This window comes from Ascaphus truei, chromosome 5 (assembly GCF_040206685.1).
Source record: "Ascaphus truei isolate aAscTru1 chromosome 5, aAscTru1.hap1, whole genome shotgun sequence".
Taxonomy (NCBI): domain Eukaryota; kingdom Metazoa; phylum Chordata; class Amphibia; order Anura; family Ascaphidae; genus Ascaphus; species Ascaphus truei.
In genome coordinates, this window is record NC_134487.1 from 273,153,927 (window position 1) to 273,169,031 (window position 15,105).

The 15,105-nt window shown below is 45.1% G+C and overlaps 1 protein-coding gene across 1 annotated transcript; it reads right to left on the bottom strand.

The window, feature by feature from the left end:
- Positions 1–1,734: 1,734 nt before the first annotated feature.
- Positions 1,735–14,892, bottom strand: ARSI (arylsulfatase family member I). Its single transcript, XM_075602080.1, has 2 exons — positions 13,752–14,892; positions 1,735–4,381 (listed from the first exon to the last, which is right to left on the bottom strand). Exons 1-2 carry the CDS (start codon positions 14,069–14,071, stop codon positions 2,971–2,973), a joined length of 1,731 nt encoding a protein of 576 aa, XP_075458195.1. The 5' UTR covers positions 14,072–14,892; the 3' UTR covers positions 1,735–2,970.
- Positions 14,893–15,105: the final 213 nt, after the last annotated feature.

Genomic DNA, 15,105 nt, shown 5'->3' on the forward strand with positions numbered 1-15,105 from the left:
AATCTGTTCTTCATTGTGACATGCCCTAGTTATGCTGTGTATTTAACTGTGCCGTATACAGTAGTTATAGAATCAACAGCATCACGCAATCCGTACAGAATTCTGTTACCAGAACACAAAGTAGCACAACGTCTGGAACAGGCAGGTGGGCTATAAACAGCACTACAAAGAGTTCTGGGTAAACTGTCTGCAATTTGTCATGAAGGCTGCAAGGAAGATGTTGCTTTCAAAACAAACTCGTCTTCAGACAATAATCCTAACGATGATTTAGAAGCTGGAAAAACAAAGCTGTCTCCCTATGACACATCTAGACATATCTACCATGAGCCATTATTGAGACAAGGGAAGGTGATTTTTTGCAGGAAAGTAACAAGGGGGGAAGGGGAGAGAACAATGAAGATATTAAATAAAGACAAATTTTAAATAGTGAATAGAGATGTGTGTGTTGTATAAAACAACTGAATATCATTCAGTTATTCAGTGGCAGTGGGGCATATATCACCATGTAAAGCAATGCTTTCTGGGCCACCTAAGCACTGAAGTGGTGATAAATTCATCCCAGTAGACAAATGCATCTACATCTGAAAAACCACACACTCCGAAAACTATACAGTCCCGTACCTGCAACACGTTTACATACACCATATATACCGCACCTCCACACGCCTTCAGTAAAATCACATTCCCATGACAAATAAAATGACACGCATAGCTTTTTACACCATATGAATAGATGGATACATTGTAACCGAAAGTCAAGTAACTAAAATCCCACATAAGCAACCATACAATGCACTGGAACAAAAACATGCACCTACAGAGATGAAATCACACAATCACAGCACCTAAACGAACACCCACGCGAGCCATCAGAAACGCCCACACATTCATTCAGTCAGGCTTGCAGGGGATCGGATCCCGCACATGGCCAGCAGAGGGCAGAAGTGTCAACACAGACACGGAATCATAAACGGCACAGCAATAAAACAAGTCCCATGCGTACTGTTCCCAATCCCAATGATAAAACACTTTGGGGCCGATTAACTAAAGTCTCACAGTTGCAAAAACTGGGGCAAAAAAAAATCAGCATAATCAAAATAATCCCATTAAAAGCATGAGTGTTTTGCACTGGTTTTGCCCCAGCTTCACAGCTAGCAGACTTTAGTAAAGTACTGTAGCTGGAAGCCAGTCACACAATATTGGATGCAACATTGGCATACTCCACCCTATTCCATGTACGTGAAGGGGGCCACCTACTAAAGGCTATAGTTAAAGTAACTTTATCTCTTGGGGGTGGAGGGTTATTTTTTTATTTTGGGGTTTGAAGGAGGGTTTTTTTTCCAGAGCTGAATCGTGTTGATTTCAGCTATGGAGACCCCCTGCTTCCTGATATACTTTCATCGGAAGGGGCTGCCGTTAGCAGTCCCAACTGGGCTTTGGTAATGTCTGTTTAAATAAAGGTAATCGCTTGCGGCTTCTTTTTGGTCTGCGTGCCGCGTGACCCGGCATCTCCTTCCCATGTAAGAATCGGGGGCAGGGGGTCCTTTTTTATGTTGTTGAAGGCAAAGCTCTTTTAAATCAAGTTTGCCCTGATTTTAAGAGACCTTGGTTTATCATTATGATGGGTAATTGAACCAACTTGATGTGTGCCCCACTTATATGACCTGCTCCTATCTGGTCAAAAAGAAAACAAGACAACTAGCTTGAAAATCGAATAAACATGCCTTTACCTTATTCCCCAAATATTGCTCTTTTTAATTGTGAGGAAGTAGTACAATAATCGAGTTGTTGGTGCAGGGCAAATATGAGAATTCGGTGTAACACATGACAGAAATACAGCTCAACCCCGTTATAACGCGATCCGTTACAACGCGGATCCGCTTATAACGCGATGCAAACGTGGCTCCCACTTTTCGTGTTTATGAATACTTTACAACACGATTCTTGGCATCTTAAATACTTCATTGTACAATGCATACAATTGTACATTATTTCTAACGCGTTCAATAGAGGAACAAAGTTCATCAATAGTGCTATTTCTAACGCGATCCGCTTATAACGCGATGTGATTCTTTGGACCCCAAGCACAGCGTTATAAGGGGGTTGAGCTGTACCAATAGGCAACTACACCGGGCAAAAGGCAGAATCATTCTTACATTTGTAAACGTAACTCCCTGAAACTCTTCTGCACACTTACATCCAAGAAAACATGGACAAACAATACACTCATAAAATAGTCATTTATCATGGCAGTGAGAATTTTCATTCTGACAAAGGGTATTCAAATTACAGCTGCAATGACACCATGAATGATAGTACATGCATGTGGTGTCTGCGGGTTGATGTTTTTCTTTTTATCTTAGTGTGTAATTGTGTGGTGTGATATAATGTGAATGATGTTTGGGAAAACACTGGAAGCTGGATATAATTGCATGGTGTAACTGCTGCTGTTGCATGGTGCAGCATAATGTAGCTTGCATGGTGTGTGTTCGTGTACAGAGCTGTGTACATGGCTATATGATGAGTGTTTTTGAATACGCGGAGTGAGTGCCTCTTTCTCATTTCTCTCATTTAAAGCTCAACCTTTGCAGGTGTCGTCTTGGAAGACAATCCAGTTCCCTTGTGTTGCAACAAGTTCTAGACTCATTAGCTTTACTCCTATATCCTCTGTAATTACTTTGCACTGTGGTCCTTGCAGTCCAAGTTTTTTTTTTTTTTAAAGAATCCTCAACATATTCTGCATTTATAGTGCACACTAATCCTTGTCGTACTTGTCCTTGTGCGTATCCAAAGCACATTTTGTTCTCGAGGACTTCCTGATTCATTGTGCATTAATAGTATACTCTGGACTTTTTAGTCCTAAAAAGAACAAAAAAAACATTGCATTTAAAGGGAGTAATAAAAAAAAAACAAGAGCAGGAATAACATCTCCCTGGAGTTTAGGATACAGTTGGTATCTCAGTCACCCTTTCAGATGCGGTTAGACATAAGGCGGGTGTTGAGTTTCCTGAAAAAGGACCTCAGCTTGCAAATCTTGCATTTCTTCTTCTTGTTTGTACTCTTTAGGAGCCCTCCTATTCCTCCCCAATTTTCCTCGTCTTCGTCCTCGTCCTCACTGGCCCATGGGCCCCACGCACCCCCATTCAGATCTGGGTTACCCCTCGGGTCCTCAGCAGGGTAGCGCACAGGTATGGCAGTGCGATTATAGTGAGCCAAACGTATCAGGAGCTCCTTAACCACATCAGGTCTCTGCCAGGACAAGTCATGCCGCTCATATGGGTCCGCTGTGATGTTGAAGAGCCAGAGGGATTTGCGGGCCCCATCTGTGTGACGCTCCAGGTTCCACCAGCTGCCGGGGAAGTTGGTCAGGGTCTGTGGTGGTATCCAGTCACTGTAACCTGGATCCCCTGTCAACAACTTAAAGTCTTTGACTCTTATTGAGGCCTGAACGGCTGTATTCCACACACCCCTCCCCTCCTCTAGGGACCCTGACCTAGCAAGGTTATACAAAGGGTCGATATTATGCAGGACCTCAGTCCGGGGTGATTCCATTCCCTCACTGATTGATCCCCACACGTCATAGCCATCCAGCCCCTCTGTGTCTGAAATATTCCCCCCTGCTAACTTGACCAATGTGGGGTACCAGTCTGTGATATGGAGCAGGGCCCGGCTAGTCCTCCTCTTCCTTTTGATCAGGGGACTGTGAACAAAGCCCAGGCCTCTCACGCCTCCCTCCCAGTATGTCCCCTTGCGACCCCTTAGTGGCCAGTTGCTCCCCCCAGAAAAAGTCTGACCTCCGTTGTCTGATGAGAAGACAATTACGCTGTTGTCATAGTAACCATACTTTTTCAATGCCCGGGTTATGTTCTTCACAGCCGCGTCCATGCAGGTTACCATGGCAGCATATTTGCGCCGTGCAACATTTCCCATTCCTCTGTAAGGGTAGATATACTCTCGAGGGGATTGCAGGGGTGTGTGTACGGCCTGGAAAGCCACATAGATAAAGATAGGCTGTTGGGGACTATGGGAAGCCAGGATGTTGCTTACCCGTTGCGAGTACATAAGTGTGGAGTATTGCCCAGCCTGGTCCCAAGCCACATTCTCCCCCTCATGAAGGTCAAAGCCGCACACCCCGGGTCCATCACAGTTGTCATAGCTATAATAGTCCACATTGCCTGTCAGAGAGCCAAGGAAGGTGTCAAAGCCACGACGTGTGGGCAGGCACTCTTTCTTATAGAAGCCCAAGTGCCACTTGCCCACCATGTGGGTGGCATAGCCGGCCTCCTGCAGTTTCTGAGGCAACGTGACTTGATGGAGGGGCAAGCAGTTTGGCTGCCGTGGGCGTATGATGGAGTGTTGGAGCCCAGTGTGGATCTGATACCTACGCAAGAAAGGACAACAAAGGGGACAACATAAGTGAAATGGTTAGATAAAGAACTTCTTCATGGTTAATAGCTTGGTACTGAAGTGAGAGACCCCAGTTCAAGAGCTACCAAACTGTTTTTTAGTCTGATTCAACTGGCAAGCAATTGAGCAGCAATCTTAATTAAAAAATAATGACCCATAACGATTTATTTTTTATCATTTGGTCTAGTTAAAAAAACAAATGTCCATCATTGGGATGCAGTGGCTGGTTCCAACAATGTCGCCACTACTGATTGATTGGCACGTAGGAACATTCTTATTGGGCACTTTTTAGAATGCATATCTCCAGGTGGAGTAACGACCCCCGATTCACAGTCCCTGAATACATTAAGAATATAGCTTGAGAACTAAGGTTACATTTTTAAATGCCCCCCTGTGATCCCTGCTTTCAAAAGAAGATCAGTGTAATACTCCCTGAGATCAGGAGGGAGCTTAACACGTTACCTCTTGTCCAGGAATGAGAGAGGGACAGAACTAGAGACAATGAACGGAAAAGAAAAGGTAGAAAAAAAAAAGAAAGAAATGGACCCACTTCATAAATGAGAAACCCACCACAGCACCGGGCTTTCACACGTCAATGTCGCAACCAGGACGTAGGTTGAACTTGATGGACATACTGCATGTCTTTTTTTCAGCCTCATCTACTATGTAACTACTGTGTGTAATCCGGAATAGCAGATAGACAGGAGTTTGTGTTGCCAAGAGTGCAATCTGTCTGGGTTTGCTTTCTATTTTCTGTTAACCTCCCTTCTGCTGGAGGCTGAGTGCAATTAGGAATGGTTTTCAACCATGTAAGGGGAGATCTTCAAATATTTCAAATTACCATTTTAAATGATTCCAATAAATAATTATTATATTTAATATAATTTCTCGGAAAACGAAGACAAAAAAAAGAACAACCGCATCCAAAATGTAATATAAAAGTAGTACTGTATATTAAAACAAAAATTAGCTCACAATTCTCACTGACACAAAAAAAAAAGGAATGGGTCGCTCTAGTACATTGGATGTAATATGGAGTGTGACGTGATATCATGAGATATTAAGTATTTCATCAATCTGGCACTTCAGGGGTTAACATTGGTTACAAATTGTCTTAAAAATACAAGAATTGTTATTATTGCCTGTCAAACCAGGCCTGTGTTGTATAGGACTGATGTTATCCCAAGTCAACATCTGTTTTTACCTGAGATGGGATTGAAATATGATTTCATTGACATTAGAATAAACAGGACACTTATGTATACAGTACCTTGAAAACCATCCTTGGAGGGGTCCTACAGAGTATCAGGGGGCATGACTAGCCATACCTATCAAAAGATATTAAATATACAATTCTGTGCCTGACCTCAATTCACAAGAATAACAACCAGTAACTGTTACGATTACACGAATCAAATAGTGCCAAACACTTGATGATTAGGAGATGCCTAGGACAGATATCTGTTTCTCCTGCAAACAACATAGACGTTATGTGGTCATATTTTATGTTGAGGCGTGTACCTGTATGTGGAGTGCACGGAAGCTACAGTGAAGATGGTGTGTGTCTAAAATGGAGATTATAGTCACTGCGCGTGCATACGCCTGTCGCTCGCGCAAATATAAACTGTGCTCCAGGCGATGGGGAGGCGTGGCCGTGATGTCACGAAGCTGGTTCGCCCTCATTGGCTGAACCGCTTCACGTGACTCGGCCGTCGCTTGGATAGACAAATTGATTTGTTTGTCCAAAATATGGTCGCGCCTCATCGCTCGCGCCCTCTATGGACGGCCTCATAGGATTGAGGCATTTGGTTTGCGACACGCGCCTTCGCGGCTATATAATCGCGACCAAAGTATTATAGAAACAAAGTTATGACGCCTTTTATATATTGAAGCAAACTATAAAGTTCAAAAAAAAGGTTTTTTTTTTCCCCTTTCAAGTCGTAAAAATGTCAGTGGCTGATTGATAATATGGGTGGACTTATGTTGTTTTCAATGAGGGAAGAATAGTATGCAAGTCTGGAATTATACAATCAGAACTCAGCCTAGGTGCGTTTTGGGATCAGACACGTGAATTCTCATCTGTTCTACTCCAGTGACCTCTCTGGGAAGAACCTATGACATTGTAACGTAGAGGGCAGGGGTACGCAAACTTACCTCAATGCGCCCCCGTCTCCTCCACGTGACCCCACGGCGTCATTTGATGCCGGTTGCCATGGAGACGCGTCGCTGGAACCAAGGTAAGTACACAGTTATAGAGTCCTCGCGCAATCCCCGGTATTTATTTTAAATGCCTTTGGGAAAGCGCGGGGCCTCTGTAACAGCCGCGCCCCCCCCCCCCCGAAAATCTCGCGTCCCCCACTTTGCGCACCCCTGGTATAGGGAATTCTTATTGTTATTCCTTTATTTTAGGAAACTGCCTGCATTCATTATAACTGTATGTTCTTGTAATAATCTTTTTTTTTCTGTGATCCAAGCACTGTATTTTTATATATTAAAGCCAAACTTTGATACAGTAAGTAATACAGTACTTTGGGCTAGGACTGAACTGTTGCATTCATTGTTGAGAGTAAATGACATTTCCGGAAACATTTTGCTGCATTCAGTAGTTTTTCTTAATAAGCAGAGAGCAGAGGCTCTGTACATCTTTTAGTATTACCTTTGGTGGTGGCAACGGATATTATTGTAGCATAAATATTAATTCATTGGCAGTACCTTGCGAAGGAGCAAGGTGGGGCGGCAGCGAGTTGGCTGTGTGTATTAAGCCTGTTGCATATATATCACGTGATCACAAGTGTGCTGTTCATGACGGATGGTATATTGGGACAGATTGAGGGGAGATATTAGTAATTTTCAGTGTTCGACAAACCTATACATTTGCTCGCCCCGGGCGAGTGGATTTAACCCCCGGTCGAGTAAATATTGGCCCAAGCAGCACACGTTTGGTACTAGGTGGCGAATAGATTTTTTTGTGTGGCGAGTAGATTTTTTGGTGATTTGTCAACCACTGGTCATTTTAGGGTCCATGACTGGAGAAAGGTGACTCAGCTAGACAGCTGTGTGTATTAACCCTTGTCCCATATACTGTACAGGTCATATCATGAAATACACTGTAGCAGCCACCTACGGCAGTGGAGTGCAAACTTTTTAAGCTGCGCCCCCCCTGCCAGGCTTCCCCCGGTCTCACGCCCCCTCTCCTACCTTCAACATGCGTCAAATGATGCTCCGGGGTCGCGTCACGTCACCCGCGGCGTCATTTAACACCGCGTTGCCATGGTGACGCGTCTGAAACATGGAAAGTTTCCTTGTTGCAGAGGCCTCGCGCAATACCCCGGCATTAAATGCCTGGGGGAAAAGCGCGGGGCCTCTGCAACAGCCCGCGCCCCCCCCAGACAAAACTCCCGCCCCCCCTGGGGGGCGCGCCCCCCAGTTTGCGCACCGCTGACCTACGGTATACGATGGGACAGGGAGATAGGATGGTGTCTTTTGCCAGAATCTGGGACAGATAGTACACGTGTTTCTCTTCACCTGGCTCTTCCAGGTCACTTCTGCCTAGACATCTGACTGTGTAAGGGGAGACTAATCCAGTGATGCCACCATTCCCTGAGGAAGCTATGCAATGTGAAATGCGTGGGAAATAACTTTTGTGGTGCTTCTCTGTCATCGTGTAGTGTAGTCAGTCGGACGTCTAGGTTGAAGTGATTCGGAAGTAGCCAGGCAAGGAGAAACACGTGGACATGAGGAGTACCCTGACTATCCAGCCGGGATGAGACTGGCAAAAGATGCAATCCTATCTCCCTCTCCCTCCTCATCACATTGTATACAGCAAGTGTCTATTACAGTGTATTTCATGTCCTACTGTGTTTTGTTTTGTGGTGTTATGCCCTAGAGGAATCAAAAAGAGTCTCTGTGTCCTGTTCCCCCAAATAGATATTAAAAAAAAAAGATCTTACCCTAACTGGGAAACCCTGGTTGGTGGGAGTTCACTGAAGCTCATCCATGACCCCCCCCCCCCCTCCATCCAGGTGACCTCCAATTCAGGTAAGATTTTTTTTTTTTGTTAATATATATTTGGAAAGGGGAAGAGGGAAGTGGGTGAACCCAGTTCCAATACCAAAACCAGCTACTTCAGTAAGTCACTTTGTCTCCTTCTGCCTTCGGCCTGATTAGATTGTAAGAACCGGAAATTGTACCTGGAAATTGTGAACGCTTTCAGTGATAGAAAAATAACTATAAAACAATAGTATGTTTTTAGAAAAATAAGCATCTGTAAAGTTTTTTGGACTGTGAAGTTAAATGACCGAGTAAGGAACACTGAGGTACAGAAAAATGAATGAAGTAGACATGTACTCAAATGTCATGTATATTGAGTCAGTCTCACTCATTTTTTAACATCATTGCTTTTATAAATGTGAATGGAGACTCGCTGATACAAGTCAGTCCTGTACGTTTCCATTTATTTTACTTTCAACTCTCAGTGTTCAAGACCTCCCATGTTCAGGCTTCAAGACTCTGTGTCCATCTCTCAGAGTCCTTGAGAGTTGACTTCTCCACCAAAGAACCATGGTGAAACACAACCTTACAGCCTCTGAAAATAACATGAATGGGCAATACCCTAAAACTTTCCGAAAACACCCCTAAAATACAATTTTTTCTTTTACTACTACTTAACTACTTGCTAAGTCAGCATTTTATCAAAACGACAAAAACAGTTGTGTCATTTATCAAAGTCTTCAAGCTGCAAAGCTAGCGCAAAACCACTGGATTTATCAAAGAAGAAAATCTCGTTCATTTCAATGGGAATGTCATGCTTGGTAATGACAATTTATTGGTACCATTTTTTTTGCCCCCGTTTTGACTACAGACATTTGATAAATGACCCTCAATGTATTACGAGAGGAAACTGATATAATGCTCATTATTACCACACACAAAAAATGTCTTCAATTACAGGAAATTAAACTATTTCTGCGGCCTAACTTAAAAGATAAAACACACAGAACACCTACAAGCTCAAATTGAACCCCCAAAATACCCACAACATATATATAAGCATATAAGTTTCACAGAGGAGTGCTACTGAGCATGGCAATATGTATTTAAAACCAGAGACATAACATAAAACACAGACAAAGCTCGGTGCACATCCAGAAAAACTTATATACGGTACAGTGCCTAAATATACATGTATAAATAACTAATAAATAAAATGGTCTTTTAGTTTAACATTTTGGCCAAATTGTTGTAAGCTCTTGAGCCAAACTTCACGGCAGACCACGTTTCAAGGGTCCCTACACTAATATAAATTCTTTTATTATTATAAATCATTCTTCCTGGCAATGCACAGGTTATTAAGAATTTATATTAGTATAGGGACCCTTGAAACGTGGTCTGCCGTGAAGTTTGGCTCAAGAGCTTACAACAATTTGGCCAAAATGTTAAACTAAAAGACCATTTTATTTATTAGTTATTTATACATGTATATTTAGGCACTGTACCGTATATAAGTTTTTCTGGATGTGCACCGAGCTTTGTCTGTGTTTTATGTTATGTCTCTGGTTTTAACTTAAAAGATAGAATTAACAAAAACTGTGTTTACATGTGTGACCTGGCCTGGTTTTGGCTACCCCTGATTTGTGTATAAGGGTCCGAGAGAGTTAGCCCTTGGGCCCAGTAACATTGTATCTTTACCATGGGTTACCTGTAATAAAAGAATGCTTTGTGTTTTTACCTTTCCGGGCATGCAATCATGCAGGGATTGCTAGGGGATGAGTTTCAAGGGGGGGGGAGGGGTTGCGTAGGAATTGTTGTCATAATGCGCCTAGTAGACTGGGGTCCGGAGTTGTTGGTTCCCCTAAAAATGTACTCAGGAATCCTGCCTGATTCTTGGATACATGTAGCCACGTCGTCCCGGCAATACCTCCCCTTGAAAACGCAAGCGTGACTCACCACTAGGGTAGCCTGCTGCAGCACAGCCCAGAAAGGTGAATGTAATAAAGTATGACTTATGGGGTTTGTTACATTTACTATAAGGCCCGGGCCATATAGGGGTGAGGAGAGCGGATGCGCGCTAACGCTGAGGCTCGCCTGCTTCAGTCAGCGCGATTTCACGGACTTGCAGGTGAGCCAGCGTGCGCGAAGGGAGCCGGGGGGAGGTGGTTGCAGGCGGGGCAGTGACGTCGCTGGGCCAATCGCACGCGACGCACTGACATCAATGTCACGGCGCCGACGTCACGGCGCCGTGACGTTGACGCTGTTGTGCTGTGATTGGAGGTTTTCAGCCGACAGCGCGCTGAAAAACAGATTGGCCCTCGGCTGAAACCTCCAACTCGTCATCACGCCTGCGGACGCTCGCGTGAGCCCCCTTTCAAGGCATCCTCATTGAGGATGCAGGGGCTCAGCACGGAGCGTCCGCACGCCTCAGCACGGCCTGTCCGTCTATGGACTCGGCCTAAGGCTCTATGCAGTCCGACTGGGCATATGTTTAAGGTGCCAGCTAGTCTGCATAGAATCCGTAGATGAAAGATGAGACGGGATGTTGAGAGGTGTCGGGGTGCTAAGTGGTCGGGGCAGGGTGGAGTACTGGGTCTGGAGAACAGAGACCCCCTCTGGGGGGGACACTCTGGTCTGCTAGACTCAGTGGCGCCTGCCCAGCAGGAGGCAATGGGCTGGCTAAGGAAAATATTGCGATTGTAGGCGCTTTTCCTATTTGCCAGAACATATGTCCCGCGCACAGGGCGTCCCGAACTGGCTCAACACGCCCCCTGCCTCTGACATCATCAGCCAGATGAGCCCCGCTCTGATTGGCTGGTGGGACATGTTCCCACGCTCTGAATGGCCGAAACGCTCTGTCCATGTTAACACATAGGATACAGTAGTCTCTAAAAGCGGCTGCCACAGATCAGAGCTAGCTCTCTCTCAGTCTTTTCAGACTTATAGATCGTCTTGGGACTCGTCTAGCGAAGCGCCGGTAAGGTTTCCCGGGGGCATTGCGGTGCCAGGGCTGAGCCAAAGCTGAGTCCTGGTCCTGAGGAGTAAAGTACCTGTTCCAGGCTTATTCCAGTGACCTGGAGTGAACAAGGTGAGCCTTTGCTGAAGCAGGCACCTTACACCTAGGAAAGCCTAGCTTTACCCCCAGACACAAAGTAAGTGTGTATATTCTCTGTACTTTGTGTTTCTGTGTGTTTCCGAGGCCTTCATCCGAATAAACCTCCTTTTATTTCACTGCCTTGTTTTGCCTTGTGACCGAGCCCTTCAATATAAATGGTGTTAAAAGACCTGGTCTACCGTGACAACATGTATCACAGATATTTAACCCCTGCACTGCCAGAGCTACGTACAACACATTCCTCTACAACAGGGGTAGCCAACTCCAGTCCTCGAGCGATCAACAGGTTAGGTTTTCAGGGTATCCCTGCTTCAGCACAGGTGGCTCAATCTTGACTGAGCCACCTGTGCTGAAGCAGGGATATCCTGAAAACCTGACCTGTTGGTAGCTCTTGAGGACTGGAGTTGGCCACCCCTGCTCTACAAGGAATATGAATGTGTGATTTTGGATGTCACAGCTCTGAGGCCCTGATTAGCACCGGAGAGCTGCTTGATGTTGCAACGCCACAGAGGTCCCCTTTTATGCGCTCCCGGTCAGTAAAATGCCATGCCCACTTTCCCTCCAGCCGTCCACCGAAGATCCTCGCACTAGTCAAACAAGCAGATAAAAGTCTGCAGTGATTCAACTCACTCTGTTTTTATTGCACAAGAAGAACAGTTAGACCGTGAGTTATGCAAGATTTCGATGAAAATAAAAGTCAATTCCAAACTGTAGTGCACAGTGTTTGTTTCTGTGCCCGCCCTTTGATTCCCCCCGCTCGAGTTCATGCCTTAAAATGACTGCGCTCTGGTACATACAGACCCTCTTTCTAGGAATCAGGATGAAGTCGTTCCCACGGGGAAGTCTGGATGCATTGCAGAAACCCTATACCTTAAAGGCGAATGAACAGCAAGAACACAGACATCTGGCTTTCTGAGTTCTTTTAACCCTTTCAGGGTCAGAAGGGCCAGCAACGCTGCTGGCACTGAACGGGTTAATGCCGTCCTTGCCAGGGGCACCCTGAAGCACCTAGTGCTTCATAGCATTGCTGCATTCTCCAGTGTCACAAGGGTTAACAGGAAGGAAGCCAAGATGGTTACATTCTTGGCATTGCTGGTTGGCAACACAAATTGGGTCTTATTTACACTTGCACTACCTCTAAACCTTCGGCAAATGACCCACTAGGAAGTCCAGTGCTGGCCGTTGCCAACTCTGCCTGAATTTTGGAGAGACTCCTGACCTCTCCTTTTCAGGCCTATCCTCTTCTGAATACAGCGGTGGGAACACGCAGAGGGAATAAAGAGAATGACAGTAAAGGGACAGCGAAAAGAGCATGAGGGACAGAGAATAACCGATGCACGGATAGTAGTAGAGAGGACACAGTACAGTGTTATAATAAGGGGTTGTAGCTTAGGCCGCGTTTATAGTGACGGCGACGTCGCCCGAAAACAAATGCATCGTCGCCGGTGCACGCACTTATAGTAAGCGCGATAGCGACAAAGCGATGGGGCGACGCGATTTTTGGTAGCCGTAAATATTTGATTTTTCTGGGGCTGTCGCCTCATGTGACGGCCCCTGAACCAATCAGTAGCCTAGTCGCCTGCGCTGCCGCCGCAAAGCAAAATACAACTTTCGCTTGCGGCGACGGGTGACGTCACGCGTCGCCGGCACTATACGCGCGGCCTTAGACTTTAGCTCCAGTGGATCCTAATGATCCTAATACAGTACATTGATTGAATAAATAGGGTCATTGTATTTTGTTGTGAAATCTGTATTTAGCTATCCGATTTCCTCTCCTGCGGAGAAACCCATTTTCCTTCACTACTGACCATTTTAGACTGATGGCAAAAGTCTACTAAAGTGAATTGATGTCCATTATGCTAGTGCTGTTTCTAATGCCCTTGGGATGTTACTGGTGGATGTTGCCATGAAAGGGGTTGTTTATGAGAACATATTGGGTGTTCTGGACCCCCCACCAGCAAATGAATGATGAATATGCATTAATCCAGAATACTGTTACACATTTCCAACTAACACTTCTTCATACAGATTGGATTATACAAATGTATTTCTAAGCTACTTTTGGAGACCCCGCAAAACCAACATGAAGCAGTCTATAATGGGAATACTTTGGGGGGGATACTGCACACTTTAGGAAACAGGGATAAAGCCTATGGTGACTTTCAAGGTTTTAGATACCAGTACTTGGTTTTGGGGAACCAGGATGGGTTTCCTCCAGGTACAGTGGGGGTGACCTTACCTGCCAGTAATAAGCTGACTGCGTGAAGGTGTGCAGATGGGTTGTATGTAATAGTTCTCCAGCTTCACCCCTTCTGCTGCCAGCCGGTCTAGAGTTGGGGTTTGGATGTCTGAGCCGTGATACCCCACGTCATGGAACCCCTGGTCATCGGTGAGGATGAAGATTATGTGTGGGGGTCGGGAAGAGGGGGAAGCATGGAGTTTCGCTGGCGCTTCCCTGGGACTGTCCTCAAGCAGAGTGGGCTTCACCCAATCCCAAGACATATAGCCAAAACTTAGAAGGCTGACCAGTGAGAAACCTGTCAGAGCGTGAACAGCCATGGAACAGCCAACCTCTTGCTTTCTATACAGAACTCAAAGGACAATCATTTTTTGTGGTCAATGCAGCATGGAAGGTCTTCTTAGAACACTACCATCAACACGTGCCCCTCACAGCTTAAGAGCTGAGCTAGTAACCACTGTATTCACATCCAGAACAGATGTGACATTGAAACTGGGCAACGAAGGGTTAAAGTATTTTTTTTCCCCCAGTCTCTGAATTATTTTCTCGAAAGCAAGCAAAGGTTCACACTAAACAAACATTCAGTTTCTCATTTCTGGATATTTCAAGCATCTTCTACAGTCTTCAAGAAATGTGTTCAGAGGGTCCAGAATTATTTCTGCAGAAGACAATGCTTAGACCCCCAAGTGTCTTGTAGTGGTCATCTTCTAGGGTGATTGCTTTGTTAAACCGGAGCGAGAGTATATTTTATCCGCAGTAGCATCACATTCACAGCCTCTGTCTCTGATTGCTCCGAAACTTTTTCTTTTGCAGAGCTGCCAGATCTATGGAGTTTTCATCCAGAGCAGGAAGGACCCTGGAATCTCTCCCTGAACTTTCATGAACACACAGACACCGGGGGAGAGCGAGGTTCCCTGTAGACAAAGTGAGAGACGAGTCCAAGTAAATAAGGAGTTGTAGCATCTGTTTGGATCTGACCAGCGCTGGCAGGTTTAAGGGGAGCTGGGGATGCTGGTCCCACCCAATTCCTCTACTCCAAAAGAAAAGCTGGGAAAGTCAGCTTGGGACACTGCAGGGTCCTAGTGTGCTCCTGTTTCTGTTTTAAGTCCTCCTATTAAAAAAATATATATGAGAATGAGTGTTGCCGGTACAGTAGTCCCAAGATTTTTAGACTGGATCACTCAACGAACAACTGTGCAAAAATGGGTTGAGTAATGCGATAGCACGTGATACCTTTTGTAAATGAACTGATATACTGTATATTTTAAAGACGTCTCCAAAAGCAATGCTCTACTCTTGAAACGAGCAATCAAAGTGGCCTTTTTTCATATTTTTTTTTACATAGGATTGAAGC

Coding starts and splice junctions, on each gene's coding strand:
- ARSI (XM_075602080.1), bottom strand. CDS start 14,071: ATGGCTGTTCACGCTCTGACAGGTTTCTCACTGGTCAGCCTTCTAAGT. Junction 4,382..13,751: donor AGTCAGCTTATTACTGGCAG/GTAAGGTCACCC, acceptor TTTCTTGCGTAG/GTATCAGATCCACACTGGGC.